The following is a 20,289-nucleotide window of genomic DNA, read 5'->3' as shown; positions in this document are numbered from 1 at the left end:
CCCCTCTTGCGGAAGGGAAATTTAGGAGGAGGTTAGAGGAATACCATAGCCCCCAATACTACATGTGATCTGAGGGCCTCAACTGGTACTTACCTCCTCCTCTCCCTCCTCCACCTTAGCTTACTTGATGGAGGCACCTAAACATTGTTGATGGTGGCTGGTCAATAAACATGAAAAGGTTTGTGTTTATAATTGTCTATTAATTTATATACTGTCTCATTGGTTTTTTAGTCTTAAGACAATCATTTTAAAATACTTTTAATGGAATGTTACAAAAGAGTGTACAGATTAAGAAAACCCACTGAGATAGGTCCCAATTTACCACAGTTCAAACCATACTCTTTGAGGCACAGCATCTCTCTTTTGCTATTATGATAAATACCATGATTAAGATCTCTATGTCATTATATGTTGCATCACCTATAGGAGCAAGAATAATCATACAAAGGACCAAAGCATCTTCTTCCTCCATTGAATCAAATATCAGGTTGTCTCCAATTCACAAGTTATGTAAATAAATGTATTTGTTTGCAAACCGGCTTTCCTTGGCAAAACAAATTAGAATCTGTGTTTTAGGTTTATCAAACCAAAGGAAAAAACAAACAAACATAAACTCAATTCAGTAAATCTTTATTGAGCTCCCACGGGGGGCATGAATTTAGGATCATAATTTACTTAAGTAGAAAAGTGCTACTTTAGCCCCTTAAAAAAAAGCACACCACAACTTCTCTATATATTTCAAGTGACTCATTTAATATGAGGCTCAGTTTGATATTACTATAAGTATTAACAGAAGAAAATGGGAAAGTATAAACATTCTCCCTGTTACCAGAAAAGAGTTTGATGCCAGGATAAACTAGCCTGTTGGTCTAACAGTAGCTGATCAAAAAGGCTAGAGAATCTGGAAGTAAAAAGTATCCTTGGAAGCCCTGCCCTTTGAGGGCTCATTCCCCTGAGGGCAGCAAAATGCTGAAAGAATGAACTGGCTCAAAAACTATACTGACAATTTTTTAAAAAGTCACAGCTTTGGGGAAAAAAATTTTGAGACTAGGTGACAATAAACATAGCTAGATTAAGAATTCTAAAGTTTCTCTGGAGTTGTAACAGCACTCTGAGCTAACCAAAGGGGCTACAGATTCACGCTCCTTTGAATAGAGTGGTTTTAAATGGTAGATTCTCCAGTGCACCAACTGTATTTTCAAGTATAATTCTAGTATTTGTACCTAGCAATACAGAAGCAAAGCAGCAGGGAGAAAGTGTCAAGTATATAGGACATAAAAGGATTTGGCAGCCCTAGAATTCCCAGTTTGAGTCTTTTTCATTGGGAAAATCACATTCTGGCTCAGTCCACGGTGAGGCTGGAGGCAGTGCTATTGATGGCTTGTGATAAGCAGGAGGCAACAGTGAAAGTATGGAATCCTGGCTCTCTTCTTTCATCTGTTAAAGAAACTCAAAATAAGGCTGTTGGTACATAAATTCAATACATTAGTTTTGTTAGCAATAAATTATTTCCAAAGAAATCATTAAAAGTGTTTAAAACCATTTTTAGGTATTTTCACTAAAAATGCCATTGATTCTGGTCATCTGAAAATAGGAAGAAGTGATAGCCAAATAAACTGATTTTTATCAGAACTATTTTGCTTTTAAGTCATTTCTAGACAATATAGGAAAATAAAATGTCTCTAAATTAAAGTATAAACTGAGGATATAGTAATATATGATGAGATTCCATTTGTTTTTACTTGTTTTGCAGAATGGATGTATTTTAGAAAGTCTGTAACTGAACTACCAAAATGTTTTCTTGATTTTCAACTTTATTTTGTAAGAAAGTTATTAAGAACCTTGGTAACCAAATTGTCCCATTAAGCGAACAAAAGAAAGTGACTTTTTAACAGTATTTAAAAATATCAGCTTACCTGTTTGAAGAAAACATGGGACAATAAACTGCTTGCTGATGGCCTGAAAATTTTTTAAAGTTATAAAAAATAGAACCTCATATTAGAATGTAGATTTTTAGATGTAAAAATGATTAGAAATTAGGTTTAGAGCTACAAAATCCAAAACTTATATATGTCAGGAAGCCTAATTCTTAGCTTTATCCTAGACTAATGAGAAGAATTAATTCTAGAGACATCCTTCATTTAGTACATAACTCAACATTTACTGGGAATTAAGGGGCAATTAATGCCCAGAAAGATTAACTGATTTTTACAAGGTGACCTGGTTAGGAAATAAAATAGACAAGACTGGAGCCAAGTTTTCCGACTTTGAATCCTGTATTCTTCCCATTTGCTCACTGCCTCTACTTGTTTTTGGCATTGATATTTTCTAGATTAGACTATAATTTTTTGATCAAAAGATTAAAAATTTGAATTTGGTGGGAAAAGACTATCACAAAGCTTCTATAAAATAAGAAACAAATATGTTTTATGTTAATTAGAAGTAAACAATATTACCTTTTCTCAGGATCTTGTTGCAAACAGAGCTGTACCAAGCTAAAGAAGGCAGGTGAGAAAGTTTTTGAAGATGGTGTTTGCAATCTGTCACTATTTACTGTGTGAGCACCACTGGAGACAAGCACACTTTCTCCAATCCCAGAGTCTACACCTGATCGGGAATTCTTCATTCTGGATTCTGACTGAGGGAAAATACTGATATCCAACGGGCTATAAGGTGGACCTTTCAGTTTCTGTAACAGCATCTAAAAGAAAAATTTCCTTCAATCTTTTTCAGGCAAAATAGCAAAACAACAACAGTTAAGACCCTAAAAGTCTTACAGCAAGGATGTTTAACAGGTATTATCTAGAATATAAGGGATCATATGAAAGGAAGGTAGTTCAGGGATTTTAGTAGCATTTACCTGAGTCCTATGCATGTCCTGGAATGGTACCTGCCCACTGGCCAATTCACACGCTGTAATCCCAACACTGTAAATATCTGACTTTACGTTATATCCATGTAAATCCTGTAAGACAATTAATTTGAAGTCCTTTAGTGTAAATAACTTTAAAAGTTATATACATGTGCTTTTTTGATAAAGGATGGTGAACAATAGTGGAAAAAACTCATAAGTAAGAAATCAAGCTATACCTAATATATGGTAGAAATTTTAAAATTCCTAAGATAATAATTTTGACAAGGAAAAGAAAAAAGTCTTGCAGTAGTAGTCCATTCACCAATCCAAATATAAAGTCACAATTGTCCTTTATAGTCAAGCTTAGAAGACACTCGAGACTCACAGACAACCCAATGCAACGGCCACACCTGACCTGTCTCAGTAGTTCTGGACTCAGCCACGGCTGCACTGATGTGCTGAACTGTGGGAAATCATACACAGCCCTATGCCTCTGTCCGTGCTTAACCAAACTATGCAGATGGGACAGGCCAGAAAGGGTCACTAGGCCATCACCAGAAATGAGGATATGGCTGGCTTTAAAACTCCTAGAACAAAAAGAAACAATCCTAAATACTAGGAAATTGGCCAATGAAGAGAGAATAAAAATCTGGTCAGAACATATCCATGTATTCTCTTAGAAATGAAATATTCTTTATAAAATAGCAGCACACTGCTCTGTATAGATAGGAAACGTTCATGAAATTAAGGAATCCTTTCAGCATTAGGACAAAGAAAGATATAACTGACAACTACATGTTTGGAAGTGATAATATTTTTTGCAAACTTGGAATGGAATAAACTAATTAATTTTACTCTTTAGGATGCTATTGCAAAACACGCAAGGAGAAGTCTAAAAAATCAACTAATATTTAAAGCATAAAGTTAAATGCAATATTATCAAAAAAAGACAGCCTTTCATGGCATTAACACTATTTATAGATATGTCTGATATAAAAATTTCCTTTGTCAAATAAATTATAAAAGAGCCTGTTTTTGCAAAATACTAGATTTGGAAACTAAGAGACTATTAGATTAGGATGACCAATAGTCTGGTGAAGTATAATAAAATCTTGATTAATAACAATACAGTCTGTTATAAATTCTCAGTTAACTAGAATGCTGCTAAAAACACTAAATCATAAAAAAAAAAAAAGCTCTAAGGAGACAGAAACAAAGAAAAAAGCTTATTTAAAAGTAACTTAATTAAAAAGGAAAACAAAGTCCCAGTGTATCTTAAAACAGCACTGTTTTTTAATATTTAGCCAATTCTGTATCTACAGCTTGGTAACGAGAATTAATATTTAGTATGATAATCTAAAGGTGCTGCAAACTATTTAAGAAATCAAAGGAAGGTTTAGTTATAATTTTTACATGATTATGACTTAAAGATGAAAACAGATAAAGGAGCTATTTGCTTAAGGGGGAAAAAAAAGAGCTAACTAGGATCCCACTTCCTACAGCTTGCATCCCTCATTAGTCTGAGGCTTGAGCTCTAGGAGGGCAGGTGCTCCACCCCAGCACTAAGCACAGCACTTGGCACAGAGAAGGTGGTCTGAACATTGTGGGGAATGACCAAAATGTAAGCGTCAACAGTATTGCCCCTTCCTCCCTTAATTTTTATTTACAAGTTTCCTATCTCTCCTTCTGACAGTCAACCTCCTTCCTTCCGAAAAGCTCCCTAAAAAATTTCTTCCACTAAAATTCTTTCATTTTGCAAAATACAAGTAAGTAAATACCTGTGAATACAGCCATTTTGGTGCAGATAGTTCAACCCTCTCACTGCTCCAAAGAGAATATTTCTTATTAAAGTTTCACTCATTCCTTCAGGAAAGTATGTCCTCAAGAGTTGACTTGCTGAACCTGAAAGAAACCCCTGAAATCTTTAAATGAACAGTCTAAGTAATTTTGCTTCTAGCTATGTTCTAAATGCTCTTTTCAACCATAAACACACACACACACACACACATACACACCCTTGTAACATTTTAGAGTTTCCTTCAAGAACATTTAAAAAGACTTTTCTAATGACATTCTAGAGATCAGAAAAGAAAATTAACAATTTTCAATATTACTGAAAAAGTACATACTGTGTGCATATACATATGTATAAATATTTTTAAACCCAGAGACAATTCACAAAAGCTGTCACTAAAAATCAAAGTTCTATAACATTCGTTTATTTATTCAACACACTTATTCAACACTACTTTGTGCTAGGTACTGTATAAGCACCCAGGTGCTCATTCTGTATGATAAATAAATACATAATCCTGCCTTCAAGAAGCTCAAATCCAGGGAAGGAGCCAAGTACATATTCAGATGTTTTCAATACAGTGAAATAAGTTTACCATGTAGAGACATAGGGATGCACCTGAGGAGCAAGGGGAGCTCTCCACTGAGAGAGGGAGGACGGAAACTGAAGGGAAGAAGACAGCTGGTGCACAGGCCTGGGCTTCCTGGAGAAGCAGTGGTGGTTCACTGACCACCACAACTATTCTACTTTTTTCTAAAGACTAAAATTCAACATGAATTCCAGAAATAGAAATGTATCGTGAAATTTGGAATTGGCCATCAGATTTATAAATTAAAAATGGTTAATTGTAAATCTAAGATCCCATTCATCCTTGTAATTATAGTATCCAGGCTAAACTATGAGTTTTTACCTAGAGTGAATTTTCTTACCATAGGCCATAAATGGAGAAATAACCCAAAGCCAGCTGCCAACAGTGAAAACAGTCCAATAAGTTGTAATATTGGGGTGCCGGAAAAAGTGAGACAGAATTACAGCTTTCTAGGAGAGACATATAAGAGAGAAAACATTTAAAAACCTTTGTTTTCCCTTATGACGAAGATAACAGCAGTAGTGGCAGCAAACAGTCAGTAGAACTTATTAGTACCAACCACTGTTCCTAGTGCTGTCATCTCTTTAAATCTCACAACCACTACGATTACCATTTTACAGAAGAGGAGCACATAATTAATATGAGTGAAAGTGGGATTTGACCTTAAGACAGTTTGATTCTAGAGGTCACACTCATTAATGATACTATGTTCTCAGTACATAAACATTTAAAAATAAATAAATATATGAAAATAAGTCACTGCTAACATTACATTGCAGAGAAAGACACTATTAACTTCCAATCTTTTTTCTGTGCAATATACATGTACATATATAAACAGTTTAAAAAATGAGCACAATATCAAAACAAAATCCTTTCCCTCTTTATATCAAAAATGATTAGTGGCAATGAAAATAGTATTATAATATTCCTAAGAGGCAATTCTGTTAAAATTTATCAATTTAGAAGTGAATTTTACATAACTGGATGGAAAGGAAACTGTTTGCTTTAGTTTTTTTCTATTTCCCTGTATGACTATTTGTGATTGGACTTAGTGACTAAGGGTACTGCAAATCTTAAGATCAACATTTCAAATATGATATTCATTTGAAGAAATTTATAGTAGTTACTGAAGTTTGAATATATTTGTTCTTTCATGAATCTGGCTTCCTAGTATTCTTTCCAACTCCGTAATTGCATGTTTATTAGAAGAAAGACATCTACCTTTCTCTAACAGAATGATTAATTTGTAGAAAAAATTCTTACAGATGTTAACTCCTCAGATTGACAGTACTTTAAATATATTATTTTTTCATATTGTTACCTGTAAAGCTTTCAGGCGTTCTTCAGTGCAGTTTTCCAGATTTGTAATTTTTATAGTCACCAGTGTTCCTGTAGGAGTGTGCCGTGCAAGATGGACTGAAGTCAAGTTGTCAAATCCTCTTCCTATAATCAGACATAAAACTTGTGTTAGCAACCAAAGAAGAAAAAGAATTGATAATTTGGACTACATCAAAATTAAAAACTTCAGCTTTTCAAGGAAACACTGTTAACAGGCACTTAATAAACATTAGTTCCCTCTCTTTTCCAGTCACCAAATTCTTCCACTTTTATCTTTAAAAAGACCTTATTCTTCAATTCATCCCTTCCTCTCCAATGCCAGCATCACTGCCTCAGTTCAAGTCCAGTCTTCTTTCTCTGGAGAAATGCAGTGACTTCCTCAGTACGCCCTGTATTCTCAACCAGGGCGTGCATTGAAATGACTGAGGAAACTACTTCAAAAGCCTATGCCTGGCTTCCATTCACCAGAAATTTTGATTAAGTAAGCCTGTAATGGCATATAGGCATTGCAATTTTTAAAAAGACTCAGGTGATGAGGATGATACTTCCTCATGACTAATCTACTGCATCTTCCAGAATGCTGCCTGGAGTTGCTAGCAGTTGTACTTCTAAATTCAGCATTTTATCAACAGGAAGATACTACAGTGTGGCAGCTGAGAGCTTAGACCCTATGGTCAGAAAGATTTGCTTTCAAATCTCAGAACTTCAGAATTCTTACCTGCAAAATGGGAGTGGTAAAGGGTAAAATGAAAAATCCATATAAAATGTTCAATACAATGCCTTATTTAGATGCCATTATTACCATCATCACTATTCCACAACGTCTTTCTAGCACATAGAGGTTAAGTCCCAAATTGTGCCTTAAATCCTTAGAGTGATAAAATGGATAAATTGTGGGGGCTGATACAGAGAGAGAGTCTGAATTAAATACACCACGTGAGGTCTTTCACAAGGTGTTCCGAACCTCCCAGATTTATCTCCTACCACTGCCTACTCTCCCCCTGTTCCCACTTCTAGGCAACTGCGTGGTAGTCCCTTCCTAACCATACTTCCTCAGTCATCTATTGAACTAAATATTGGGTTGGCCAAAAAGTCTGTTTAGCTTTTTATGTAAAATAAGGCACAGCTTTCATTTTCACCAATAACTTTATTGATTTGGATATTTTCATTATGCTAACTGTCTCCTAAGGGGTATAAAGTTGACTGTTCTCAATTAATGTCTCGATTTGATCGCTATCAACTTCAACTGGTCTACCCGACTGTGGAGCACTGTCTAGAAAGAAATCTCCAGCACAAAACTTTGCAAACCACTTTTGACACATTTGATCACTCACAGCACCTCCATACACTGCACAAATCTTTTTTTGTGTTTCAGTTGCATTTTTTACATTTCTTGAAATAATAAAGCATAGCATGCTGAAAATGTTGCAACTTTCTTCTACCTTCAATATTAATATGGCTATACAAAAGTTTACCAATTTTGATTTTTTTTTAATGCACTCTGATACGACAGCCGTCACAATACAGTCTAACAAAATTGTTTCAAATGAAGTTAATGACAACTAAGTGCTACTAGAGCCATCTTACAGGAAAACACAAACGAACCTTTTGGCCAACCCAGTACATGTTATCTTTTTTGAATTGACACCATCTGAACCTCCTTTCTAATTTTAGGGCATTTCCACCAGTGCTATTTTAGAAAAGGTCAGTTCCTTATCCTCTCTTTGCCTCCTTGACCCTGGCATGGAGGGTCAGTGACCTAAGCCTGTCCAGCTGGAGGATGCAGTGAGTGACGTAAAGAAGCAGGGGCAGTCAGAACTCACTGCCGTAGGATGCAATGGTGGGTGTAACACCCTACTGGATACGACACTTCCTAGGCTGCCCCGATGTCATGGCCCTGGCTGTAGTTCCAGTCATGTAGCTTCTCCTGGCTTCTTCCAAGCCTATGTATTTCTCCAGCCAGTACTTCTGTGAGTTGGCAATATTGTTTAAAGAATTCCTCTTCTGCTTGTTAGGACTGTTTGCTGTTGTTTGTAACAAACACCCTGACTAGAACATTTAGCAAACTCTTCTTCTTTTTTTTTTTTTATTATTGACTATATTGTTACAACAGTTCCAATTTTCTCCCCCTTGCTCCCCTCCACCCAGCACCCCCCTCCCCCAGCAATCCCCCCAAGTCCATACCCCTGGTTCGTAAAAATTAACTATCCCCCCCCTCTCAAATATTAGGACCCTTTGTAATCTTGTAAAGGACAATGGGCGAAGGTCTCAAGCTCCTCTAGCTGCTTCAAGCTGGACATGGTCGTCGTCCTACCTACCCTTGGGTCCAGAAAACCCTAATAAGAGTGGGAGTGTGGAGGGGAGGGTGGCCTTCCCACATGGGGAAGGATCGTGCAGGCTCCAGGTCAGTTGGCTGTCCCCGGTCAACGGCGTGCTTGGTTTAACAGGCTGGTGTCCTTGTTGTGTTCTTCTTAATTCTTTAGGACCCAGCTCCTTTTTGCTCCATCTTCCCTGTTTCCATAACACGTACACACCTCTGCTGCAGGAGCCTCTCGCTATCTCATGTGTTCATCTTCCCAAAGAAGATGTGGACACCTCAGGTGTTTTACACGGCTTTATGGCCCTAGCATCTAACATAGCACCTGTTTGTAGTGCTGAATAGATGTTTCTGAATGTTCAGAGCAAATGGTTCATATGTATAAGGCTATAAATAATACCCATCCTGTTTCAAGCTTCACGGAGATAGGTTTCTGCTACAAAAGGGATTTTAGGTAAATTTTTAAGTTTTAAAAAAAGTAGTCTGGTTAAAGGACTGTGGCGAGAAAGATCTTTTTTGTCATCAATTTAATTTTTAACAATGAAGGATCAATTATATGAAATCCATGATTATTACCTATTTCCACTTGGAGTTCATAGTGAGAAACGTTGGTGGAACAGATCACTTCACTGTGTCTAGTGGATGGAGGCCACCTGGAACAGGTTGGCTCATCAACCTGTGTTGTTTTAGAAAGATGAAAACAAAAATAGGTACACACCTTTTTAATCTCCCAATTTGGTACCCTGCCCCAATATAAAATATAGGTATTGTATTTTCAGATATACAAGTGCTATTAGGAGGGCACACTGAAAGTTGACTTAAGACACTGTTTTAAGATCTAAGAAGAATTTACAATTGCTAATGGTTGAGGCCAGTTAGAAATCTATGAGCCTATAAAGAAGGAGAAGACGAGAAACACAGATTCACAGGTAGCAAAGAATACTCTCCAGCACAATTTCCAGTAAGCATTTTTAGGAGTTGTTAAGAATGGTTATTAATTCTTCAAGGTAGGTAATAAATAAATATATCAAAGGAAGAGATGCAGGGACCTGTGAGGAATATTCTATGCTTATGCTATTGCTTCAAGTGATCACAAGTTTTGTCCATTGTTCAGACAGGCAATACTCAGCTAGTGGAGGTATTAACAGTCAAGGAACAATTTCCATACCCCAGTCTATTAAAATTGCTGTTTCTCACAAGACAAAATGAATCGTAAGAGAAAACAAAAAACGGGAGGACAGAGCCCAGACTTCCTGAACTAATGACCATGAAGCAATATGAGGTGTTGGCCAGGGTGCCTCAGAGTCAGAGTCCTAGCTCTCTGCACCATCCCAGGGGCAGTGAAACGGGCATGCAGGAGACAGAGGAGGCCGACACCACTGGTGTCATATGATAGCCCTGAGGCTCTCCCAAAGGACACCAGTGCTCCAGAAGACACTTAGGAGCCTTACAGGCACCAGCAGGTGGCTAGAATCTTATTACTGCCACCAAGGTAAGGAGAGGGAAGAAGGAGGTTAGAAATGATATTACTATGTGCTAGGAATTGTGCTAACTACTTTTTATATCCTTAATTCTACATGTTCCCTAACGTTTTAAGGGAGCAGAGAAAACTGTAAGTTCATGACTAAAAATGAATAAAGGTGAACATTGTTAAAGAGATGAAAGATTATAAAAATAAATTCTACTATACAATTGGAAATAATCCCAATGGAAAAAAAAAGAGAAAATCAAAATATATCCATTTAATTTCTTTAAAACAGGTAGTCTTCGAAAAAAGAGATTTTTTGTTTGTTTTAATTTATTTTTAGAGAGAGGGGAAGGGAGAGAGAGAGGGAGAGAAACATCAGTGAGTGGTTGCCTCTCGCACGCCCCCAACTGGGGACCTGGTCTGCAACCCAGGCATGTGCCCTGACTGGGAATCAATCTGGTGATCCTCTGCTTCACAGGCCAGCATTCAACCAAATGAGCCACACCAGTCAGTGCTGAAGGGTAATATTTGAATGAAAACTAGAATTAGACACTATATCCTATTGTACAAAAGGGAAGGTAACTGGAAGGCTTTAGAGTATTAGTGAGTAAAAAGTAAAATGACAGAAATGAAGACAACTGCTGAAACAATCAGGATAAATAAACAGGATTAAATGGGATTACCTTATTTTGTAAGAAATAAGCCATTTGCAAGGCAGGTTCTATTCTGTAGTGAGAATTACAGTATAAAGAAAGAATGAAGGGCAGAGGCGGGGGCTTGGGGGGGTAGATCCCAGAGAAGTATTTATTCCCAAGCATGTTTCTTTAAGTATTATTTATATCAGACATTGCCCAGGGAGAGAGAAAGAGGAAAAAGACAGGAATGCCTATTTTATGGAGATCATGTTATAGAAGGATAAGTATATACATCAATCATTGTGAGATATTATAGTAAATGCCATTTTATGGGACTAAGCTCTGCAGGAGCATAATGAAATAAAAGGTACAAGAGGGATGGCTTCAGAGATGTGATACTGGAGCCAACTCTTTATGAATGAGGGGAAATTTTAGAGGCAGAAAGGGGAGAAGGGTATTATCAAGCAGAAAGAATATGTGCTAAGACTCAGTAGCAAGAAATAAAACTAAAAAATTATATGCATCCCTACCACTAACAGTCCCTATACCATGCTAAGAAGTTGAGGCCTTCCCCTTCACTCACCTAGAAAACCTCTATTAGTATCCTAAGACTCAGTAATAGCTCCTGTCCTTGACTCATTAACTGATTCTCCCCCTGGTGGATACTATGGTACACAGCCAGATTTCCTTTCAGAATGGAGGCACCTATCTCCCCAACCACAAGGACAAGTGAGTCTCATACAGGGAACTATCCTCTTCAGAAAGAAGCTGCCCTGCCCAAGGTTATGCCACTTCCCTGGGGGCAGCCTGGATCCAAGACTGATGGATACAAGAGTATAAATGCCCAGGGTCCTCGGACAAGTAGGACAGTTAGGTAGAGCCATGCCAGCTCCAGAGATGCTCGTGGAATGGTAAAGATCTCTCTTCAGATTTCTTGGGTACAACCAACTCTGCCTGCCCCACCCCTCACAAGCGTTGGTTTAGAAAGGGCTTCTGGATAAACTTCCTAAATGGAAAAAAAAAAGTATAGGCTTTACCCATAGGCTTTTGGAAACCAGTGAAAGCTTTAAAGCTGGAAGTGATGCAACCAGGCCTGTACTGGTAACAGTGCTGCATACTGACCTGAGCGGTGAGAGGAGGCTGTATGTGTGTCTAGAGTCTACCTGCAACAGTCTAGGTGAGACATGATGATACTTGGGTAGCAGTAGTGATCAGGCGAAGGAGAGCACAGACTCAAAGATACAAATTCATAAGACTGGGTGTATAACTGAATATGGGAGCAGAGGTAGGTGCAGTGTGAGAATAATTCCACAGTCTCTAGTTAGGAAGACTTAGTAGATGGGTTTTCATTAGCCAATGAAGGAAACACAACATGTTGGTGAAATCTGAGAGAAGATTAAGGTCTTATTCAAACTACATAAAGATTCCTTTGAAAACCTTAATCTGACGTATTCTATAGATACCTCTGGTGCCCAAGAAAGAGCCAGGGTGGTAGGATAATCTGAAATTTGAGCAACTAAAGCCACAGGAATAGGTGAGATTGCTCAAGGAGAGATGGTTTAGGCGGAAGAGAAGAGGCCAATTATAGACCTCTGGAGAAAAGCAGGAGTAAAAGAAGAAATAGTAGAAGACACTGTAAAGAAGAAGAGATACAGGAGAACCAGAACTGAATGGTATTACAGAAGGCAAAGGAAGAGCATTAATTGTACTCAATCATTTCCTTACCAAGTTTTGATGGATACCAGTTTCAGACTGTTTTTCAGGTCTGAGTGATTCAACTTGTGTTCGTGAAGTGCAGAAACAATTCTGGAAATTCAAAAATGAAGTAAATAAGTGAAAAATAAGCCATAAGACGAGCAGTGGTGGTGTGTGGATACAAAGAGGTCTAGTGACTGGAGTAAGGGGCAGAGGGAAAGGGTAGCATGCAGGGACCTAGAACTGAAGCCAGGATTCATACTGTGGAGGTACTCAGTATGCGAGAAAAGGGAGAAGCAGCTGCATGTCCAGAGACAAGTTTCATGTTATAATTCTACTTGGCGCTATCTCTGATCCTTGTCCTCTCTCTGGAGGTCATAGTATCAATTCATTTTTACAGCTGGTGCTGATATTTAACACTGCCATCATCTTTGCAGTTTTCTTCTGATTTTAGCTAAAGATTTTTCTGCTGTACTCATCATAATCATTTTTATTTCGATCCTCAGACTTTTTTTTTAAGTGTAGGAACCATTTTAATCCACATTAAACTACACATTGAGTATATCTGGAACCACTTCAGTTTCTTAAGGTGATAAACACCTTTAACTTCAACTCAAGGCAAATTAAGAGACTTAGTTCCATTATTGTGATTTACATTTTCTTGCATTTTAACCCATGTCCTCTTATCACATATTGCCAATAAAGAAATGTAACACCTATATGTGATTTTTCACATCACCAATTAGTGGGGTGCAGCTGACCTTATACTATTTAGGAAGAAAGGACAAGTCAAAAGAAAATTATAAACAAATTTTTTGAAAGAGATTTTTATAATAAATTATTTTCAAGTATCTCATGAACATTCATTTTTATATGCACATTAAAATACTAATATAAAATGAGTCTTTATAAACCCATTCATTAATACTTTGTAGTCAGTTACTTTAAAGTAATCAAACTTCTTTTCTTTTAAAATATGCCAGAATTTCTCACTAATCAAACTGTTTTCCCAGTTAGCCTGAACTACGGATTATTTTAAGTTGGGTTCCTACAGTTGGTATACCTTACCAATGTTATCAAGTAAAACTTGCCCTTGAAGAACAGAAGCTAATAATGTCAAGAGAGCTGTGGAATCATTTCCTTTCCAAAGTTTCTACTGATTTGCCTAGGGTGAATCAACTTTATAATAGCAGTTTTGGAAGCTACTTAGTACTGTTGCTCATGTTGAAAATAACCATCAGTTAGGTCATTTACATATTATATTTGACATTTGTTTTTTGCAACACTTACCCTGAATTTTTTCACAATAGTAAGTAACACCATTGTGCAGAAAAGAGTGAACACAGTGGGCCTAAAAACTGCTATTGTTAGAAAAGTCCTGCCTGCAAGGCTGACCCTTAGCTGGTATCTAGGAATTTAAATTTCAGGAAAGTTCCTACCATTCTCTGATAAGAATGGCTCACTGTGCCTAAACTGTTCATGCAAACAATGTGATTTATGCTGAACACCTGCTTTTTTTCTGGGAGTCTGGAATTAGTTACCTGCTAGGAGGAAGTACCTACATGACCAATCCCCAGTAAACCCCCCCAAGAACAAGTCTCTAATGGGTTTCCTTGGCAAGCAATATTTCATACATGTTATCACACTCTGGGGGAATTAAGCACATCCTATGTGACCCCACTGAGAGAGGCTTCTTGGAAGTTTGTGCCTGGTTTCCTCCAAAATCCACTCCACATACCTTTACCCTTGATGATTTTGCTCTATCCTTTTGCTGTAATAAATCTTAGTTGTGAGTAAGAGTATATGCTAAGTTTTGCAAGTCCTCCTAGCAAATCACCAAAGTAGTCTTGGCAAGTGTAGGGGGGCACCTCTGACAGAGCTATCAAAATACATTCAAGCATATAAAAAGAATCTTTCATCTAAAGAAATGTCCATTAGTTTTTTGAATGGAAAACAAGTTAATTTAAGACATATTGGGCATATTTTTTAAAACTTAAAATGACCCTAATTTATTTTTAAAATAAGAATTGTGATCTACGTCTTCAGTTTATAGAAATACAGAAACCATTTAATAAACTAGCATAAACTTACATTTCATTATCTTTATATAAAATTTTCAAAAAGCAAGAAAGTGGTCATTATTAAATATGAAGACAGCTAAAATCAGCCAGTATCATAAGGCGGAATATTATTGTTGACCCCCTCAATAATGTGAGCATGTTCACTAGCTGCCCAGGTTATAAAACAAAATCACAAAATACTCATACTTTATTCTTAAAAGAGATTTTTCTATCCACATTGAATCAACTGAATGCTATTGATTATAATAGCTCATGAAAAACCTATACATGAATATCTTAGTCAGTATAATGATTTAAAACCATTCAAAATATTTTTAAATGTAATTTTTTATCCATTATTATAACAGCCAAGTGAAAAGTAGTTAACCTTGTAGAGAATCTAAAAGAAAAATATTTTATGTTGCCCCTTTGAAAACATCATTTCTTAATTATCAAACAGAGGGTAAAACTTAAATGGGGAAGAGTCCTTCATAAGTAAAAATATCAACTCTGTCTCAGTTGTACAAATATCTCATTTAGGAAAAAATATGAATATTTTGGTCAAAGGATTCTAAATATTTCATTATTGCAGGAAGGATATAATTTAAAGTAAAATTATTAATAAATTAAATGAATATAAATCACCCATTATCATATTTTATTTTTCACAAAATCCATAATTATGGAATAGATTAAAATATCCTTTTTCTGCCTTGGCAAGGTAGGTCATTTGGATACGCCAAGGTTGGGGGTTTGTTTCATCCCTGGTCAGAACACATATTAAGAATCAACCAATGAATGGATAAATAAGTGGAACAACAAATCCATGTTTCTCTCTTTCTTTTTCTCACTTTCTAAAATCAATAAATTTAAAATAAGTAAATAAAATATATAATTTTCCCAAAATTTGGAAGCCCTGGGTAACCATACAACCCTCTGGATCTAAGAGTCTTTATCAAATTCCCTTTCATATCTTAAGTAATCCTTTAGAGCAAGGGTCAACCAGCTATGGTTAAACTGACCCACAGACCATTCATTTACATACTGCCTATGATTGCTTTCACACTGAATAAAACAGAAGAGTAATTTAACAGAGATCATATAGCACACCAATACTATCTGGCTCTTTACAGATAGTACTGCTTTAGAAAATGAGGTAGGTATCTCACCACAATGTATTTTCCAGATATATAAAGCTCCCCCTTTTAAGTAGAAAAGTTATACTTTAAACAAAGTAAATGCAGCCTCTATTTTCTATATAACTAATAAAACCTTCTCCTAACTTCATAGTTCTACCTCTCAGACTTGGCAAATGAAGGTGTTGATTGGCAGATATGAGTTTGAGCCCTAGCTCTAATTCTTTGCAATCTTGGGCCAAACTCAAAATAAGGATTATACCACCTGCCCTGCCAATCACTCACAACTTTGAAGACTGAAAGAGATATGACGTATAAGAGTTTTCTGTAAACTACATATCCTTATACAAATGTACCCATCACTTTTTAAAAGATCACTGCTTTAATATAATTCAAATATTCAAGTACTATAGTCTATATAAGACATGATGAAAGCCCTAAAACTACTTAATCTAATGTAGATACCAATATCCACTAAAGTACATTAGACATGGCTCTAATATCAACGAAAACAAGTTGGTATCTATACATCATATTGCACACTGATCCAAATGCTTTCTTCTCTTAAGTCAAAGGGCTTATTTAAAAAAATTTTTGCCTGCCTTTAGTCAGATGGAAATTTGTAAAAGAGATTTTTGAAAGATTTAAATAATAAGGCCTGGCTAACCTGATGAGAGAGGCATATCCAAGTACAGCATATGTATGAGAAAAAGTGGGTATGGGTCAAAAGAACAGAATAATGAGTATATCAGAAAAGTATAGGAGAAATTTTTGGAAGAAACAAAGTCAATGAGAATTTAACTCATTTCTTAAAACAAGAAGTTGTTCAAGTCAAAATAACATCTCAGAGTAAAGAATATCGCATTAGAATACGCCTTTTGTTTTGGCTCTGCATTAACATCTAACTACTCTTGATGTCACAAAATTAGATTCAATTAACAAAAACTTACCAGAAGAGACATTGAATCGCTTTAGTTCACAGAAAGTGACAAAAATCCATCTATTACAGAGAAGATTTTTGCTTTATCTTCAAGATGTAGAAATATCCTACTATAAAAAACAAAAGCAAAATAATTTAGATTTACATAAAAGTTTCTTGAGGAACTAATTGCCATAAACCCACACAATATTTAGGCAGCTATTCTAGGACACAAGGACTAGAGAGAGACATTACCAGAAAGTGTCTTTGAAGAGCATTTCTGTTTAATGAACACTATTTGGGATCTGACATCACAACAGAGAGGTAGAGGGAAATTGAAGGGAGGTTCTAGATATTTTCAAAGCCTCAATATACCTGCATCTCTCCTTCCCTAACTTTTCTGTACTTTTTTAAAGAACCTATGCAAATGTGAAAATAATATGGAAAAACAATGTTGGACCCACTTTTGATATAAATGGTGCCCCAAGAAGTCCACTTATAAGAAACTTTGAAACTTCCAAAGTTTCCTGATCAGATTCATAACCTATTAAATCATTTGGGTTCCCTGACCAGCAAATTAAGAATTAATATTTTTCTGTTTTCATGTGAAAATAACATTTTTTGTAGGCTGAATATTTTTTACCTTATTTTTAGTTCTCAATTCTGTTCTTGGAATTTACTAACAGATATGAAAGACATGCAGATTACTATGCAAATGACCCCTGTCCACTTTCACCAACAGAGTATTAAACTCAATAGTTTATGAAGACTCTGCAACAGATTCTGAGATTTAAAAGAGCAACTTCTTCAGATTCAAGGAGCTACAAAAGCACCACCAAAAGTTTCTAGATCTTTCCTAATAGAAAGGGTAGTAATTTTCTAAACTTGCTAGTGCCTGATTATTTCCTTATACCTAATAAATATCTTTTCTTTCCTATAAATTGTTTTATTTCACTTTAATGAAGTCCTCAAGTTCATGAAAAAGCATCTGCAAATATCTGAGCAAAATGAGAAAGAAAAGGAAGATTTTGTAAACCATAAATATCATAAAGTGGTATCCAATTTTATTGCTACAGAAAGATGTGAATTTATTCAGGATGTTCACTACAAACCAAAGTTAAAGAATGGGAGAAAGAAGAACCTGGAAGCGTATGATTTTGACATCTGTCATTCACTGTATCAATTTCAGGTGCTGGAAGCTGCTGTTATAAAAGGAGGAAGGCAACACCTGCCCTGCCCACCTCCCAGGGTGACTGAGGTCAAATGAAATACTTCATCTGAAAGCACCCATAACTACCAAACACTGTATCAATATGAGAGCTTGAGAGGATGCTCTGAAAGGCACACTCAAATATACCAGCACAATATGGTATGGCTCATTTGGATAGCTGGTTGACACTACTTTGATAACCATGAAACTATTCATAGCTTTTGCCCCACTAAAATTCTCACTTCTAGTAATTTATTCTAAGGAAATATGCAAGCAAATGAAGAAACCACATACACACAGAAAGTCATTATACTGTTATGTGAAACAGCCAAGTATTCATTCATTCCACAATTGTTTAATAAATGGCTGTTATGGATCAGGCACTGTGCAGGGCATTGGGACGCTCACTGGTGAAGGGGCAGAGAAGGCCCTGACCACTTGTAACTTACCTTCCCACAAGCAGAAAGACAAAGGATGTCATGATGAACTGAATTTTCTGGTTATTAGGATTTTGTTTCCTGCTTTTCACTTAGTATTAGCAGGTTCTTTCTTTCTTTTTTTTTCTTTTTTATGCCCAGGTTCTTTCTTAACAATAAAAAAACTTTAAGCTTTGTTACCTTACCTACTTTTCAGAAAAACTGAGAAGAAATGTGCACAACTTGTGAGAACTGTTAGTACTAAAGGGGCTGTCCCCATGACGTGGTTTAATCTCACAGGTTTTTGCTTTAGATATGCCAGTCTACTAAGAGAGAATTTGAGGTTAAGGCAGCAGCTGCAGGTAGTAAGGGTGGGGGTGGGGCGTGTGTGTGTGTGTGTGTGTGTGTGTGTGTGTGTGTGTGTTGGGAGGGGATGATTCGCTGTCATAGTTTTCTCTACATGCTCTTTCACCAAATGTGAATATATAGTTTTTAAAAATTTATATTTCAGAGACCTAATTTTCTAAATGTACTCACAAGTACATCAGTGTGATCCCTTGCACTTGTATCTAAAAAGCTAATTAGGATAAAGCTTTATCAATAATTTAAATTGGTCCTATAATAGAATGGTAGTCCGAAAGTTTTAATTTTTAAGGTTGACACTTTCAGTGAAAATCATGAGCTGCGTCTTTTTACAGAACTCGGGTTTTGAGTCAATTTAAGCATCCAACAGGCCATTGCTATAGAAGAATGCAAAAACAGAAGAACAAAAAGCCCTTATTAACTCTTCGCTGAGCTTTAAAATTATTGTAATTTTCAGTGATCTTGGGAACCCATAATATCTTAAAAGTTACAGCGACGCACAACTCAGTAGAATTTTCTAAACTTAACATCGTGACTCAAGCTTTCAAAAAACATTTACTGAACGCCTACTGTGTGCTCTGTGTTGGGTCGGCATTGTGTCACACAACAAACCCACGAGGGAAAAACGCAATGCTGAACTTAAATACTGAGGATAAAACGAAGCTTGGACCTTTACTTTCGTAAAAAGTTCCTTCCTATCCTGCTTCGGGGCGGCGGTGGGCTTTGTATAGCGAACTCGCACAAGGTGGCACAGAGAGCCGGGGCCGCAGGGTGTCTTTAGTCTAGAAACTCCGCCAGGCCCGAGAGCGCAGCCACAGGTGAGAGCTTGGGGGGAGAGAGTGCAGCAGCCAGCTCCCACCCCTCGTACCTGGAGCCCCCAACGCCAGCGGGCACCGCCCACCCGGCACGCAGGTGCCTCTGCCACCGCGACGCCAGGGGATCCGGGTAGGGCCAGGGCTGCGCCGGAGGCAGGGGCGGCGCTCCAGGTTCCCCGGCGAGTTAGCCTCGGCATTCCCGAGGCGTGCGCGGACCCCACCGCCCTCCTTCCTGTCCCGACCGGCCCCTAGACTTTCCCCTCCCGGGCCGGCCTCGCCTTATTACCCTGAAGGCGACCACGCCAGTGACTCTTCCTCAGGCGGCCAGCGGTGCAGGGCCTGGGCGAGCGTACGAGCCTGGTCCACCGAGGGGCAAGGTTGGGGCTCAAGGCCCGCTCCCAGCGCGGACCGCGGGGCGCAGGAGGCCGGCGCGACCCGGACTGGAGCGGCGCGCCAGGAACTCTGCCCCAGTCCCAGGCTATCTGTTCGGACGGGATTCGCCCCACCCGACTTGGGGCCGCGGCCCCGCCTCCTACCTCGGGGATAGACAGCTAGGGGGCGTGGCCTTCGAGCTTGGGGGCGGGGCATGGGCGAGACTACAACTCCGGAGGATGTGGGGGCGGGGTCGACAGGAAACTACAATTCCCAGCAAGTCGAGGGCTGGTGCCGTGGGGGC

The 20,289-nt window shown here is 37.7% G+C and overlaps 1 protein-coding gene across 1 annotated transcript; it reads right to left on the bottom strand.

Annotated features, from left to right (window-relative positions):
* Nucleotides 1-614: 614 nt before the first annotated feature.
* Nucleotides 615-20,117, bottom strand: STRADB (STE20 related adaptor beta). Its single transcript, XM_090282639.1, has 12 exons — nucleotides 19,900-20,117; nucleotides 16,841-16,940; nucleotides 12,725-12,805; nucleotides 9,473-9,572; nucleotides 6,563-6,684; nucleotides 5,579-5,687; nucleotides 4,633-4,756; nucleotides 3,270-3,441; nucleotides 2,861-2,965; nucleotides 2,457-2,701; nucleotides 1,917-1,959; nucleotides 615-1,437 (listed from the first exon to the last, which is right to left on the bottom strand). The coding sequence occupies exons 2-12, from the start codon at nucleotides 16,850-16,852 to the stop codon at nucleotides 1,294-1,296; spliced, it is 1,257 nt and encodes a 418-aa protein (XP_090138765.1). The 5' UTR covers nucleotides 16,853-16,940; nucleotides 19,900-20,117; the 3' UTR covers nucleotides 615-1,293.
* Between the last annotated feature and the right edge of the window lie 172 nt (nucleotides 20,118-20,289).

The sequence above is a fragment of the Furipterus horrens genome, unplaced genomic scaffold, assembly GCF_987537825.1.
Source record: "Furipterus horrens unplaced genomic scaffold, mFurHor1.1.pri manual_scaffold_1, whole genome shotgun sequence".
Taxonomy (NCBI): domain Eukaryota; kingdom Metazoa; phylum Chordata; class Mammalia; order Chiroptera; family Furipteridae; genus Furipterus; species Furipterus horrens.
Note: the sequence above shows the minus strand (reverse complement) of the source record. Positions and strands in the feature narration are given on the sequence as shown.

What these genes read in the sequence shown, in the direction of transcription:
- STRADB (XM_090282639.1), bottom strand. An exon ending in TGAACTCCAAGTGGAAATAG is followed by an intron (nt 6,685 to 9,472) that starts GTAATAATCATG and finishes GTCTGATTATAG; the next exon opens with GAAGAGGATTTGACAACTTG. An exon ending in CAAAATGGCTGTATTCACAG is followed by an intron (nt 3,442 to 4,632) that starts GTATTTACTTAC and finishes TTTTTGTTCTAG; the next exon opens with GAGTTTTAAAGCCAGCCATA.